Source organism: Thamnophis elegans, unplaced genomic scaffold, assembly GCF_009769535.1.
Source record: "Thamnophis elegans isolate rThaEle1 unplaced genomic scaffold, rThaEle1.pri scaffold_170_arrow_ctg1, whole genome shotgun sequence".
NCBI lineage: Eukaryota > Metazoa > Chordata > Lepidosauria > Squamata > Colubridae > Thamnophis > Thamnophis elegans.
Genome location: NW_022473640.1, coordinates 33,034 through 48,458, shown reverse-complemented (window position 1 = coordinate 48,458; position 15,425 = coordinate 33,034). Strand labels below are relative to the sequence as shown.

At 46.9% G+C, this 15,425-nt stretch overlaps 1 protein-coding gene across 1 annotated transcript in view; it reads left to right on the top strand.

Annotated features, from left to right (window-relative positions):
- LOC116523325 (pappalysin-1-like) overlaps positions 1-15,425 on the top strand; it is a 53,773-nt gene that overhangs the window by 15,749 nt on the left and 22,599 nt on the right. Inside the window, exons 7-10 of the mRNA XM_032238430.1 lie at positions 628-838; positions 6,350-6,521; positions 9,519-9,666; positions 14,251-14,360. Coding sequence (XP_032094321.1) covers positions 628-838; positions 6,350-6,521; positions 9,519-9,666; positions 14,251-14,360 — 641 coding nt within the window. The remainder of the gene's footprint in view (positions 1-627; positions 839-6,349; positions 6,522-9,518; positions 9,667-14,250; positions 14,361-15,425) is intronic.

Below are 15,425 nucleotides of genomic sequence, written 5' to 3'. Positions count from 1 at the left end.
CCTGTCTCTGTCTCTCCCTCCATCTCTGTCTCCACCCCCACTCTGTTTCTCTCTCTCTCTGTGTCTCTTTTTCCTTCTCTCTCCCTCTCTCTATCTCCCTCTCTCCCTATCTGTGTGTCTCTCTGTCTCTTTCTCTCTCTTTCTTTCTTTCCGTTTCTCCCCCCTTCTCTCCCCCTCTTTCTGTCCCTCTCTTTATTTCTCTCTCTGTGTCTCCCTCCCTTTCTGTCTATCTCTTTCTCTCTGTCTCTGTCCCTCTCTCTCTCTCTCTCTCTCTCTCTCACACACACACACACACACACACACACACACACACAAAACCCACACCCTCCAGTCCTTGCTCCTTGGCCTGAAAAAGCCACCTGAATTTAAAAAAAAAACTTTCCTTCGGAAAGCACAGCAAGGCCAGCGAAAAATGGAACCAGGCAGGAGAAATAAGAGCCCACCTGTGAGAACGACACTTGCAACTTTCTTTCTTGTTCCCTCTGCAAGCAATGGGGGAGGGATGGAACCCCAAATACCCCCTTTTTATTGATTTATTTTCTCCCGGCCCAGCAGTATTGATAACCGCTTGCACCCATCTGACATTGTTGTGGGGTTTCCCCCCCCCTCCCCCTCCGTCTTTCCCAGGAAGCAATAACCGTTTGACGTGCTTGGAAGACGGGCTGTGGTCCTTCCCGGAAGCTCTCTGTGAGCTGATGTGCAAGGCGCCTCCTTTGATTGACAACGCTGACCTTCAAACTGGCCGCTGCCGCCTTCAGAAGCACAAAGTGGGCTCCTTCTGCAAGTATAAGTGCAGGCCAGGCTACCACGTTGGTGGACCTTCACAGAAAGCAAGGAAGTAGGTGGCATCTCTTCAAGAATCTTTGCATTCATCTGTAGGTCAGTTTTTGGACACTGTTGCAGAGCTGGCAGCAGCGTCAGACAGTGAGGAGAGGTTGGGGAGGAACCTGGGCCAGTCCTGGAGTCTTGGGAAGGCTCGGATGAGGGCTCTGTCTCAGAGGCAGAGAGGGGGCCAGGGCCGTCCGACAGTTATCAGCTGCCTTCGGAGTTGGAGATCAGTGGGGCAGAAGAACAGCTGGAGCCTGTTCCCAGTGTGCCCATGCGCAGAGTTGCCAGGCGAAGGGAAGAGCTAAAGAACAGGGGTCGACTTGGGAGTAAGGCCACAGGTGGACAGTGAATGGCCCCGCCAGAGGGAATAAAAAGGAGCGAAAGGGGAGTGGAGTTTGCAGGAGACCATTAGTTGGCTTAATTGGTTCATGACTCTCCGAGGCTCCTTATCAAGTTTTGCAGATATCGGCCTGGCAGCTCTCCAAGCCAGATAAGGTCTGTGACCATAAATCCTCCCTTGAAAGACGCTGGATGTGAAGGAGCAGAATTCACACTCAATTAATAAAAGGGGTTTTTGTCGGGAGCAGGAGTTTGCTTCCTGCTCTTGGAAAGCCTCGATCAGAACATCCAGATTTTTGGACACTATTGTGGCCCACCGGTGGCCAGCAGAGCTGTCAGCAGAGTTGGGCAGTGAGGAGGTTGGGGAGGAACAATGGGCCAATCCTAGGGGCTGAGGAAAGCATCAGAGGCAGAGAGGGAGTTGGACAGCAGTGAGGCAGAAGAACAGCTGGAGCCTGTTCCCAGTGTGCGCATGCGCAGAGCTGCCAGAAGACAAGAACAACTAAGAAAGCAGGGTCGACTTGGGAGTAAAGCCACACCTTGGAGGTGATTGGCTCCTCGCAGAGGAGGCAAAAGAGAAACGACTGGGGAGGGGGCTTTTGCAGGAAACAATTTGTTCCTTTAGTCGTTTCAAGAGTGGAAAGTTCTGTTTGTGACTATAAGAGACTCTGTGCCAAGGGTTGCCTTGCCCTGCATTTGGAAACTAGAGAGATGGCAGTCCAGTGTCTTCTTGAGAGCTTCCAGCTTCTGTTCCATGGGTCGATTGCTCTCACTGTCAGAAACTTTCTCCTTATTTCTAAGTTGAATCTCTCTCCGTTTCCATCCATTATTCCTTCGGGTCCTTTGGAAAATAGCTTGCCTCCCTTCTCTCTGTGGCAGCCCCTCAAATATTGAAAGACTGCTATCCTGTCTCCCCTGGTCCTTCTCTTCCCTAGACCAGCCATGCCCAGTTCCTGCAACCGTTCATCGTATGTTTTAGCCTCCAGTCTCCTAATCATCCTGGTTGCTCTTCTCTGTGTTCTTTCTAGAGTCTCAATATCCTTTACAGATTAACAGAGTTGGAAGGGACCTTGTAGGTCATCTAGTCCAACCCCCCACCCCCACCCAAGCAGGAGGCCCTACATCATTCCTGACAGATGGCAGCCCAGTCTCTTCTTGAAAGCCTCCAGGGATGAAGCTCCCACCACTTTTGAAGGCAACTTCTGTTCCATGGGTTGGTTGATTTCACTGCTAGAAAATTTCTCATTTCTAGGTTGAATCTCTGCTTGGTCAGTTTCCATCCATTATTCCTTCGGGTGCTTTGGAGAATAGCTTGCCCCCCTCCTCTCTGTGGCAGCCCCTCAAATATTGGAAGATGCTCTCCTGTCTCCCCTGGTCCTTCTCATCACTAAATTAGCCATGCTCAGTTCTTGCAACCGTTCATCATATGTTTTAGTCTCCAGGCCTTTGATCATCTTAGATAGATTCAATTTAACAGAGTTTGAAGGGATCTTGCAGGCCATCTAGTCCAGCCCCCAGCTCCTCAAATTTTGGAAGGCTGCTATCCTGTCTCCCCTGGTCCTTCTCTTCCCTAAACTAGCCAGGCCCAGTTCCTGCAACCATTCATCATATGTTTTAGCCTCCAGTCCCATCATCACCCTGATTTCTCTTCTTTGTACTCCCCCCCACATCCCTGCCTGTCCCAACTCTGTAAACTCCACTTCTTTCCATCTCTTGCCTTTGCAATTTGCAAAGAAAGCTTACAGAAAGTGAGAAAAAGCCATTGCCAGCTCACCGGACGGGGAAGTGTTAATGGGAGCAGCGGATACTCTGATTCTTAAATGGGGCTGCTCAAATCCCCCCTTTCTGAAAAAAATCTCCACTACGGAAAAAAAGGGACAGCTGGCAGGTTTTTCCCCCTTCTTTCTTTCTCTTTCTTTCTTTCTTTCTTTCTTTCTTTCTTTCTTTCTTTCTCAGAAGGGCTTAAACGGAATGGTGTTTAATGGGTCTCCCCTTTGGGAGACCTCCTCCTCATTTAAAAGAGAAAGAAAGAAGGCAGTTAAGTTCACTCCTGCTCTGCATTTCTATGTCCTTTCATTCCCCGACCGCCAGCTTTGGGGCCACCCGCCTCCTTTTGGAAAAGGCCCTTTGGTATCGCAACCTGGGGAGCCCCCTTTGAACCTCGGTGGGAAAACTTTCTCACTATCCTACTTTTCTTTTTACGGCTTGGAGGGGGAGGGAGGGGAGGGATGTGGGAGGAACCACACACCGCCACATTAAGGAAAAAAACAAGGCAGAACCTTCAAGCACTTTCTTGGCCACAAATCACTTGAAGATTTTGGATGAATGTTGTTGTTGTTTGTTGAGAAGTCGTGTCTGATCCATCTTGACCCCATGGACAACATTCCTCCAGGCCTTCCTGTCCTCTCCCATCCTCTGGAGTCCATTTAAGCTCCGGTGACTCCATCCAGCCACCTCCTTCTCTGCCATCCCCTTCTTCTTCTTTTGCCCTCCATCCTTCCCATCATGAGGCTCTTCTCCAGGGAGTCTTTCTTCCTTCTCATTAGGTGGCCAAAGTCTTTGAGTTTCCTCTTCAGAATCTGCTCTCTTCTAGAGAGCAGTCAGGGTTGATCTCCTCTAGGACTCGGTTGGATGGCCTTGCAGTCCAAGGGACTCAATGCAGGAGTCTTCTCTAGCACGAGAGTTCAAAGGCCTCCATTCTTTGGTGCTCAGCCTTCCTTATGGTCCAACCTTCACAGCCATCCATTGCAACTGGGAAAACCACAGCCTTGACTAGACGCCCTTGTGTTGGCAGGGTGATGTCTCTGCTTTTTATTCTGCTGTCTAGATTTGCCGTAGCTTTCCTCCCCGGGAGCAAGCCTCTTTTCATTTCTTGGCTGCCATCCCCATCTGCGGTGATCTTGGAGCCCAGAAAGTTAAAACCTGTCACTACCTCCATTTCTTCCCCTTCGATTTGCCAGGAATTGAGAAGTCCGGATGCCATGATCTTAGTTTTCTTAATGTTGAGTTTCAAGTCAACTTCTTTGTGGCAGCCCCTCAAATAGTGGAACTCTGCTATCATGTCACCCCTGATCCTTCTTTTCACTAGACTAGACATACCCAATTCCCACAACTGTTCTTCTGTAGGCACTTTTGTTGGCAGGGTGATGTCTCTGCTTTTTAGTCTAGCACTGGCTACCTATTAGTCTCCGAATCCGCTTCAAGGTGCTGGTCGCTACCTATAAAGCCCTACATGGCATCGGACCTGGGTACCTGAGAGACCGCCTCCTGCCGATTACCTCTCTCAGACCAATTAGATCGCACAGGTTGGGTCTCCTCCGGATTCCATCTGCCAGCCAATGTCGGGGGAGGGCCTTCTCTGTTGCAGCTCCGGCCCTCTGGAACGAGCTCCCTGTTGAGATCCGGACCCTTACTACCCTCCCGGCCTTCCGCAAAGCGGCTGTTCCAGCAGGCTGGGGGGGGGGGGGCTGAGAAGCATTTACCTCCACGGAAATTGTGAATGTTGGTTTTGTTTTTAATATGTTGTCTTTATCTCGTTCCCCCCTTTCCCTTGTCTTTTGTGAGCCGCCCGGAGTCCTCCGGGAGTGGGCGGCATACAAGACAGACACATAAATAAATAAATAAATAAACAAACAAACAAACAAACAAACAAACAAATAAATAAATAAATAAATAAATAAATAGTGTACTATCTAGATTTGCCATTGCTTTCCTCCCTCCTTTCCTTGGCTGCCATCCCCGTCTGCTTGAATGCAGAGGGACTTATTTCGATTTGGTTTTTCCCCCCTCCCCACCCTTCCCGAAAGGGGCCGTTTAGCCTGAGTGTGTTTGTGTATCTCCTTCTGCAAAGATGGATGGCTTCTTGCGTGGCTCACCAATAAACAGCAAACTGAAAAGAAGGGGAAGTGTTGGTGATCTTGATCCCTAACCAGTATTCACAGAGTTGGAAGGGGACCTTGGAGGTCTTCTAGTCCAACTCCCCCTACCAATACCATTTCAGACAAATGGTTATCCCATCTCTTCTTTAAAAGCCTCCAGTGTTGGAGCATTCACAACTTCCGGAGGCAACTTCTGTTCCACTGGTTAATTGTTCTAACTGTCCAGAGATTTCTCCTTAGTTCTAAGTTGCTTCTCTCCTTGATTAGTTTCCACCCATTGCTTCTTGTCCTGCTTTGGAAAGTATGTTGGATAGGTTCACTGCCTTGAGTTATTTATAAAAATAATAAAGGTGGGAGAGAAATAAATAGACATTGGGGAAAAAAATGAAAAAAGCCTAAAACATAAGCAGGGGATTCAGCTGCTGGGAAGAGACAATGCCATCTTAAACCAGAAATCTGGGTTTAGAACAGTGTTTCTCAACCTTGGCTACTTGAAGATGTCTGGACTTCAACTCCCAGAATTCCCCAGCCAGCATTCGCTGGTTTAGAATGATGAACAATTGATGAATCCTGGTGTAAGTGACATATGATTTGCTCTGTATGCGACACCTTATAACCGAAGTAACAGAATAACAGAGCTGGAAGGGAATAGAATAAGAAAAAATAGAATAATAGAATAGAATAGAATAGAATAGAATAGAATAGAATAGAATAGAATAGAATAGAATAGAATAGAATAGAATAAGAAAGAGTAAAGTAGAATGGAATAGAATAGAATGGAATGGAATGGAATAACAGAGTTGGACGGGACCTTGGAGGTCTTCTAGCCCAACCCCCTGCTTAGGCAGGAAACCCTACACCACTTCAGACAAATGGTTCTCCAACATCTTCTTTAAAACTTTCAGTGTTGGAGCATTCACAATGTCTGGAGGGAAGCTGTTCCACTGGTTAATTGTCCTCACTGTCAGGAAATTTCTCCTTAGTTCTAGATTGGTCCTCTCCTTGTTTACTTTCCACCATCAACCATTTATCATACAGTTTAGCCTCCAATGTCCTAATCATCTATTTTCTCTCTTTCCCTCTCTCCCTCTCCCTCTCCCTCCCTCTCTTCTCTCCCTTTTTCTCTCCTCTCCCTCTCTCTCCCCCTCTCCCTCTCCCTCTCTCTCCTTTCTCCCTCTCTCCCTCTCCCTCTCTCCCTCGCCCTCTCTCCCCCCTCTCTCCATCTATCTCTTTTTCTCTCTCCTTCTCTCCCTCTCCCTCCCCCGCTCTCTCTCCCTCCCTCTCTCTCTCTCCATCTATGGAAGGAGGACATTTAAGATTCAGTGTGCCCAAGATGGGACCTGGCTGGAAGGTGCCTGCATCCCTGTGACCTGCGATCCTCCCCCTTCCAAGTTTCACGGGCTGTACCATTGCACCAACGGCTTCCAGTTCGACAGTGTGTGTCAGATTAAGTGCCAAGGCGAAGACCTTCAATCGGTGAGTTCTGTGGAGCGATTGCCGGGCAGGAAGGGTTCACAAACACACACACACACACACAAACACACACACACACACCCCTTGTCTCTTCTACCTGTCAAGCACAGGAAATCAGGAGCGCAGGTGGCCCAAATGAATGCAAATGTATTGCAGGCTAACACTCTCTAAAAGAATCTGAGCTACTAATGATAAAGGCAGATTAAAGGAGGACGTTTGTAGCTTGGAACTGAAATGGGTGGTCTGTGGTGATACTTGAGCTGGGTTGTTTTCTTGCAGATGTTTCCTTACCCAACTAAGTAACATCACCAGTGTTAGAAGGTAGTGGGTGGAGGGGGGAAGAGGAGGAGGAGGAAGACTACGCGGTCCTTGGTGCTGTTTTCTTGCAGATGTTTCATAACTCAACTAGGTGACATCATCAGTGCTAGAAGACCCTAGGATTTGAGAAAGGAGGAGGAGGAGGAGGAGGAGGAGGAGGAGGAGGAGGAGGACTGTGGGTTCCTTGGTGCTCTCTGAGCTTGCTTGTTTTCTTGCAGATGTTTCCTTACCCAACTAGGCAACAACATCAGTACCCTAGAAGGGGTTTGCACTGATGACATTACGTCATTTGGGTAATGAAACATCTGCGGGGAAACTACCAAGTTCAGAAGACTCCCTTTAAGGCTAATTGGCAGCAGATAACAGTCAATGGAATTCAAGGTGGGTTTGCCCTTAGATCTCCTATGGAGGATGAAGGGACTCAAGACTAATGACGTATTTGACCCCTCCCTCAAGCTCATCTCCTACACCCCCTGCCTGAAACCTACAGTGGCCCATTTTGTAACCAGTTAAGACACGGAGGAGCCAGGTGGATTAACACAGGGCCACGTCCATATTTAATCCCGCCCATTTGACCAAGAACATGAGGGCCATCTATTTGTAGCATAACAAGTTCAATCCCTACCATCTCCAGTTGCAAACTCCTGTTAAAAAAAAAGTTTCATTCCCCAATTAAAAAAAAAAAAAGCTTTTCCAGTTGAACTGGAGATAACAGAATTCATTCTGCCTTGCCATGAAGAGAGTGATGATTTCACCCTCCGTCATTCCCCTGTTTCTGTAGCATGGTATGGTGTGGTGATGAAGATGTTGAACTAAGTTCCTGGATCACTTCCTTTTCCTTCTTTTTTTGGGTTAAATATTTTTTATTGTTTTATGTCAGGCATTCCATTTCAATGTTGAGCAGTGTGTTTTCTAGGTTTCCAAGGTGTTGACATACAAACATCATCATAGTTATTATAATCGTATACTCTGTTTCCCTGAAAATAAGACCTCCCTGGATAATAAGCCCAATGGGGCTCTTGAGCGCATGCGCTGAAGTAAGCCCTCCCCGAAAATATTGCAACACAGCAGCAGCCATGAGATGACCACACTCGCTGCCTCCTGCACCTCAAAAATAGTAAGACCTCCCCCCAAAAAAGGCCAAGCGCTTATTTCGGGGTTCAAAAGAAAATAAGACCCGGCCTTATTTTCAGGGAAACACAGTTTATTAAAAACAAATATGTGGTAATATAAAAACAAATATGTGATAATATCAAACATTATTACAACATATACTAACTTCCATGACGTTAGTATTGATTACACCACCATCAAAACATTCACTCATTGGTTTTTCTTTCTCATGTAATCAGTATTTCACATGAATCCATTCCTCTAACCTCAAATATTGGTCATTTAACCATTTGTAACCATTTACAAAGGGAAGGAAACCATTTTTCCTTCTTTTGGATGCCGCTTAGTTCTCCTGCATGAAAGCAACAGCAGTTAGACTATAGTGCTTTTACAGCCCTCTCTAAGCGGTTGACAGAGCCAGCCTCTTGCCCCCCCCCCAAACAATCTCAGTCCTCACTTTACCCACCTCGGAAGGACGGGAGGCTTTAGTCAACCTTGAGCCTGGTGAGATTTGAACTGCTGAACCCAGCTAGCAGTCAGCTGAAGTAGCCTGCAGTACTGCACTCTAACCACTGGGCCACTTCAGCACATTCTAATCACTGCATACCATGGATGGGATGGAAGGAAGGAAAGGAAGGAAGGAAGGAAGAAAGGAAGAAAGAAAGAGAAGGAAGGAAAGAAGGAAAGAAAGAAAAAAAGAAAGAGAAAGAAGGAAGGAATTAAGGGGGGGAAGGAAGAACAATAATGATAGCAGTAGCCCTTAGACTTATATACAGATTTACAGTGCTTTTACAGCCCTCTCTAAGTGGTTTACAGAGTCAGCCTCTTGCCCCCCAACAATCTGGGTCCTCATTTAACCCACCTCGGAAGGACGGAAGGCTGAGTCGACCTTGAGCCTGGTGAGATTTGATCTGCCAAACTGCAGCTAGCAGTCAGCTGAAGTAGCCTACAGTTTTGCACTCTAACCACTATGCCACAATGGCTCATGAAGGAAAAGAAGGAAGGGAGGGGGGAGGGAGGGCAATGGCGGTAGCACTTAGACTTATATACCACTTCATAGTGCTTTCCAGTCCTCTCTAAGTATTTTACAGAGTCAGCCTATTCCCCCCAACAATCTGGGTCCTCATTTGACCCACCTCGGGAGGACGGAAGTCTGATTTCACCTTGAGCTGCTCAGGATCGAACTGTTGGCAGTGGGCAGAGTCAGCCTGCAAAACTGCATTCTTACCACTATACAGGAAGGAAGGAAGGAAGGAAGGAAGGAAGGAAGGAAGGAAGGAAGGAAGGAAGGAAGGAAGGAAGGAAGGAAAATAGCAATAGCCCTTAGACTTATATACCATAATGCTTTCCAACCCTCTCTAAGAGGTTTACAGAGTCAGCCTCTTGCCCCCCAACAATCTGGGTCCTCATTTTACCCATCTCAGAAGGATGGAAGGCTAAGTCAACCTTGAGCCTGGTGAGATTTGATCTGCCAAACTGAAGCGAGCAGTCAGCTGAAGTAGCCTGCATTACTGCCCTCTAACCACTGTGCCAGCTCAGCTCTATCTACATCTTCCTTTCTCTTTCCAGGGCCAGGACAATAACGTGATTCGTTGTCGAAAGGACGGCAACTGGAGTGGATCCTTCCATCTCTGCCCGGAGATGCAAGGGTATTGTTCCCCACCCTACCAGTTGAGTGGCGGCCTGAAGTTACAATGTCCAGAGGGCTCCGGAATAGGTATTTAACCCTAGTTTCAGTCACAGGTGGGATTGGAATTTTTTTTTTCAAAGAATCAACATCAATATAAATTGTAAGGATACAAACAGCAAAGTTACAGTCCTGCAGTCATAACTAGGAGGAGATGGGCGATAGGAACGACGAGAAGACTAATAGTAATAGCAATGCAGCCTTAGTGGATAATTTGAGAGTGGTGAGGGAATTATTTGTCTAGCAGAGTGAGGGCATTTGGGGAAAAACTATTCTTGTGTCTAGTTATCTTAGTGTGCAGTGCTCTGTAGCGCCATTTTGGGGGTAGAAGTTGAAACCATTTATGTCCAGGATGCGAGGGGTCTGTAGATATTTTCACAGCCCTCTTTCTGGCTCGTGCAGTGTTACAGGTCCTCAATGGAAGGTAGATTGGTAGCCATTGTTTTTTTTCTGCAGTTCTAATTAACCGTTGAAGTTTCAGTCTGTTTTGTTGGGTTGCAGAGCCAAACCAGACAGTTATGGAGGTGCAGATGACAGACTCAATCATTCCTCTATAGAACTGAATCAGCAGCACACTTTGGGCCTCCTGCTTGAGCAAGGGGCTGGACTAGAAGACCTCCAAGGTTCCTTCCAACTCGTCTGCTATTCTAATTAAGCTGTAGGGAGTGAGCTGATTTCTTCCACGGACATTCAAACCTTACCTTACCCCCCAAGGCATCTAAAATGGTCCATAGATCCACCATGCCTTATCTACGTTCTTGGTGATGGATTTGCCTGATGTAAATCAGGGGGATTTTTTTTTTTTTTTTGGTCTCCAGCCCTTTCTTCAAATGCCAGGAATTCAGATCCATCTGGAAAGCACATTTCTCCTCTGAGCATCCTTGCTCACAATGGCTGGGTCTCTGCCATCAATAAAGGTGAAGCAAAGAGGAGGTCCATCCCCAGCCTAAGGAGGCGAGGCGGCGTGTTTGCCTTTCTTGAAACCTCCCTCCTGTGCCTAGTTTTCTCCTTTTTCGAAACTGGCAGGGAAGCTGGGTGTTTATTCCCCACCCCACCCCTCTTCCCTGTGTCCTCCCTTCCCTCCCTCCTGTTCATTATAGACCAGCTATATTGGTGCATCAGGGCCTGCTCTGCGCCCGTCCCAAGGGGCGGGGGAGAGAGAGAGAGAGAGCACGTGATCAGAATGAGCTCATCGGCTCTATAATGAAGCCAATTATGGATTGTATATCAAAACAGTTCCAAGGATGCTTTCCTTCCCGAAGTGTGAATTGCGGCATTAAGCGAGCGAGCAGGAAGGCGGCTGCCGTTTGCCTTCCTCCCAAAGACGATGCCGTTTAGTCCCCTGGAGACAAAAGGTGACCTTTTGACACCCACCAAAGGTTTCGCTGGTACTTGCAAAGAATATTCAGCTTGCTTTATTTTCTGGGGAGGAAGGACGGGAGGAACAAGAAAGGAAAGAAACACTGCTTTTTTCCTTTCCGATTTCAGGGATGGAAGGAGGAGAATGAAAGAGGCAGGGAGAATGCTTCATTGTCTCCCCTCCTTGTAGGGTGCTTTGCATTGTCTGCTTCTTCTAGCACCCTGCTTCCCAAGATCGTGAAGCAAACTCCTTGTCCCAACAACAACAAAAAACCCTTTTATTTATTGACTGTGAATTCCGCTCATTCACATCCAGCAAAGTCTTTCGAGGGAGGATTTATAGTCACAGACCTTATCTGGCTTGGAGAGCTGCCAGGACAACATCTGCAAAACTTAGCAAAGAGTCTCGGAGAGTCAGGAACCAATGAAGCGAACTAATGGCCTCCTGCAAACTCCACTCCCCTTTCGCTCCTCTTTTATTTCCTCTGGGAGGGGCCATTCACCGTCCACCTGTGGCCTTACTCCCAAGTCGACCCCTGTTCTATAGCTCTTCCCTTAGTCTGGCAACTCTGTGCATGCGCACACTGGGAACAGGCTCCAGCTGTTCTTCTGCCTCACTGATGTCTGACTCTGAAGGCAGCTGATAACTGTCAGACGGCCCAGGCCCTCTCTCTGCCTCCGACACAGAGCCCTCATCCGAGCCTTCCCCAGACTCCAGGACTGGCCCAGGTTCTTCTCCAACCTCCTCCCTGTCCGAATCTACTACCAGGGATCTAGTCTTGAATCTCTGAACTGTCCCATGCGTTACACTCAGGGCTTATTTTAATAAATGAGAGTGAGGATCCCTGCAGATAAATTGGAATAAACCGGTGGCCAGCATCTCTGCTGAGACCCCCTCCTCTAATTCCACCTGCAGCCACAGCCTTGACTTCTCTGCTTGATTTAAGAATTATGCTTTTTTGTCCGTTAACGTACGACCTTTTGGACTGCAGAGATGGAAAGGAACGAAAGCTAGCAATAGCAATATAGCAATAGCAGTAGACTTATATACCGCTTCATAGGCCTTTCAGGCCTCTCTAAGCGGTTTACAGAGAGTCAGCATATTGCCCCCAACAATCTGGGTCCCCATTTTACCCACCTCGGAAGGATGGAAGGCTGAGTCAACCCTGAGCCGGTGAGATTTGAACCGCTGACCTGCTGATCTAGCAGTAGCCTGCAGTGCTGCATTTAACCACTGCGCCACCTTGGCTCTTACTGCGCCACCTTGGCTCTTACAAGCTCATTTTCAAAAGTAAAACTTTTTTTTTAAAAAAAACCAACATCCCGCTGTTATTTAATAATGGGATATTTTATTCATCGTATTTATTCTTTCTTTTTTTTTTTGTCCAGAGAACAAAACTGAAGGTGATGGAATGAGAGCCTTCTTCCCTTCAGAACCCTGGACAGGTCTTAAAGATAAAGTAACTTAAACTGGGAAGCATGGATGGATCTATTTTATTTATTTATGAAGTTCCTATGCCCTCCATCTTCCTTACGAGGCGGACTCTGGGTGGGCTATTAGAAACTGAAATGCCTTCACTCCTGGATCCTTCTCCTTAGTTCTTCCTCGTGGGTGCTTTGCTTGCAGTGATGATAAGTAGATCAAGTAGATTACAATCTCTTGCCGATGATGCTTGCTAATTCCTTGATAGCATCCAGCTCATTTCTGGTTTTGTTGTTGTTGTTCAGAATTTAGAATGCCATCGTTTTGAGGTTGAGGCAGGCTACGTTCTAGGAGCCAGATAAGTATTAACAGAGCAACAGGGTTGGAAGGGACCTTGGAGGTCTTCTAATCCAACCCCATGCTTGTGTAAACTTTTCTTGAAAGCCTCCAGCGATGGAGCACTCACAACTTCTGGAGGCATTTTGTCCCACTGATTAATTGTTCTAACTGTCAGGAAATTTCTCCTTTAGTTCTAGCTTGAATCTCTCCTTGGCTAGTTTCCATCCATTGTTTCTGCCTTCAGATGTTTTGCAGAATAGGGTTGACCCCTTCATCTTTGGGGAAGCTCCTTAGATATCGGAACTTAGATATTATCCAGTTGACTTCTTGGTCCTTCTGTCTTCAAGCGAAGTGGCAAGTTGCTATTGGTGGGCAGAGCCCTGAGGTTGGTTCAGATGCCTACAAGTGAATCCCACGGCTGACACCATTCTCCCAACTTGTGTTGTGCTGTGTGTTATTTGAACCCTGTTCTTTGTCCGCAGAGAAAGACCATCTCTGAATCTGGCAGATTCCATCCATAACGTTACACCTACATTAGAGAATTCAATCCCTCCTGTTGGTCTCCCTTTTTTCCTAACCAGCTTATACTCAGGATTTTACCTCCTTTCTGGTTTAGCCTGAGCATGGAGTCACCTTCCGAATGATAGAAGCAGGCAAATCGCTCTGTTAGGTCTAATTTTGAATGAGCAGCTCTCTGCCTTCGGAGCTACCAACAGGTTTTACTGCTGTGTTGAAATCTGTAACTGGAGGCTATAAACTGCCTGTTTTATGTATCCACAATTACAATATTCGGGGGCCAATTAAAAGAGTAGGCACCTTGCAGAATAGATGCTGTCAAAGTATTAACCTCAAGGAGTGTGTAAGTGCCAGCTTAGTATGTGTGAGCCGGTGTGTGTGTGTGTGTGTGTGTGTGTGTGTAGGGGACACAGTGGCTCAGTGGCTAAGACACTGAGCTTGTCGATCAGAAAGGTTGGCAGTTCAGCGGTTCGAATCCCTAGCGCACCACCCTCTAGAATTGGGAACAACTGGCACCGATGTGTGAGGGGAACCTTTACTTTACCTAGTAGGTGTGAGCTGAGATAGATAGATAGATAGATAGATAGATAGATAGATAGATAGATAGATAGATAGATAGATAGATAGATAGATAGATAGATAGATAGATAGATGATAGATAGATAGATAGATAGGTAGGTAGGTAGGTAGGTAGGTAGGCAGGCAGGCAGGCAGGCAGGCAGGCAGATATAGTGTGTGTGTTTATTGATAGCTAGCTAGCTAGCTAGCTAGATAGGCAGGCAGGCAGGCAGGCATACATATATACATACATACATACATACATACATACATACATACATACATACATACATATATATACAGAGAGAGAGGGGGGGGAGAGAGAGAGAGAGAGAGATGGATATATATAATCCTAGTTGAGCAGGAAGATCTGCGATATGAAGGCCTTGCTTTCCTCTCATTCTTTTTATCCTTTCAAGGAGCTGAATGCACCATCTTATGCCCAGAACATCACACTGAGCCCATCCTGTTACCTGCCAATGAAACCCTGCAGGACATCCAACACTGGATGAAACCTCCCCGAGTGAAGGTAAGAGCCCAAAGAAAGGACAAAGACGGGTTGGCAAAAATAGAGAAAAGGTGTTGTTCTCATCAATGGGTTTATTGCTCTTCTACACAGTAAGTCCTTCCTTCTCTCCCCTTTCTTCCTTTCCTCATCCCTATCCCTCTTCCCCTTCCCTCCCTTCTCCTTCGTACGTTCCTTCCTTCCTTCCTTCCCTCTTTCCCTCCTTCCCTCCCTTCAATCCTTCATCCCTTGCTCTCCCTTCTATTTTCTCCTTCCCCCTTCCTTCCCTTTCTCCATTCCCACCCTCCCTGTCTTCCTCCCCTTCCTTCAACATTTCATCCCTATCTCTCCCTTCTTCCTTTTTTTCCAACCCTCCCTCTCCCTTCGTCCCTTTTCCCTTCCCTCCCTTCTCTTTCTCCTTCCCTCCTTCCTTCCCTTTTTTCCTTCCCACCCTCCTTGTCTTCCTCCCCTTCCTTCAACAATCCATCCCTTTCTTCCCTTCTCTTTTCTCCTTCCTTCTTTCCATCCCTCACTCTCCCTTCACGCCTTCATCCTTTCCCCCTTCCCTCCTTTTTCATTTTTCCTTCCCTCCCTCCCCTCCTTCCTTTTCCACCCTCCCTCCCCCTTCATCCCTTCCCTGCCCTTCTCATCTTTCTCTTCTTTTTCTTTCCTTCTTCCTTTCTCCTTCCTTCCTTCCTTTCTTCCTTCCTTTCCTTTTTCCTTTCTTTCCTCCCTCTCTCCCTCCCTTCCTCCCCACCTGCCATGGTCCTTTATTGATGCTGACTTTTAAAAGGAACCATGTTTTATACCTGCGTATCCCTGGAGGTCTCATTAGATAGCTGGAAGAAAAAAGACAAAAAATAATAACTGGTGATAAAAACGAAAGGGGGGGGGAAGCAAAGAGAAAGCAAGCAGGATTTGGAGGGAGGGGGGAAGCCAAGGAGAGGATGACTTCATCCAGAATACAAAAGAAAAAAAAGAAAAAAAGAATAGCTTTTATTATGAGAGGTTTGCTGAACATACAGAACGGTTAGGCGACGTGACAATGAATTTGATAACTCAATTGTTCAGAAAAGCCATTTAGAGGCT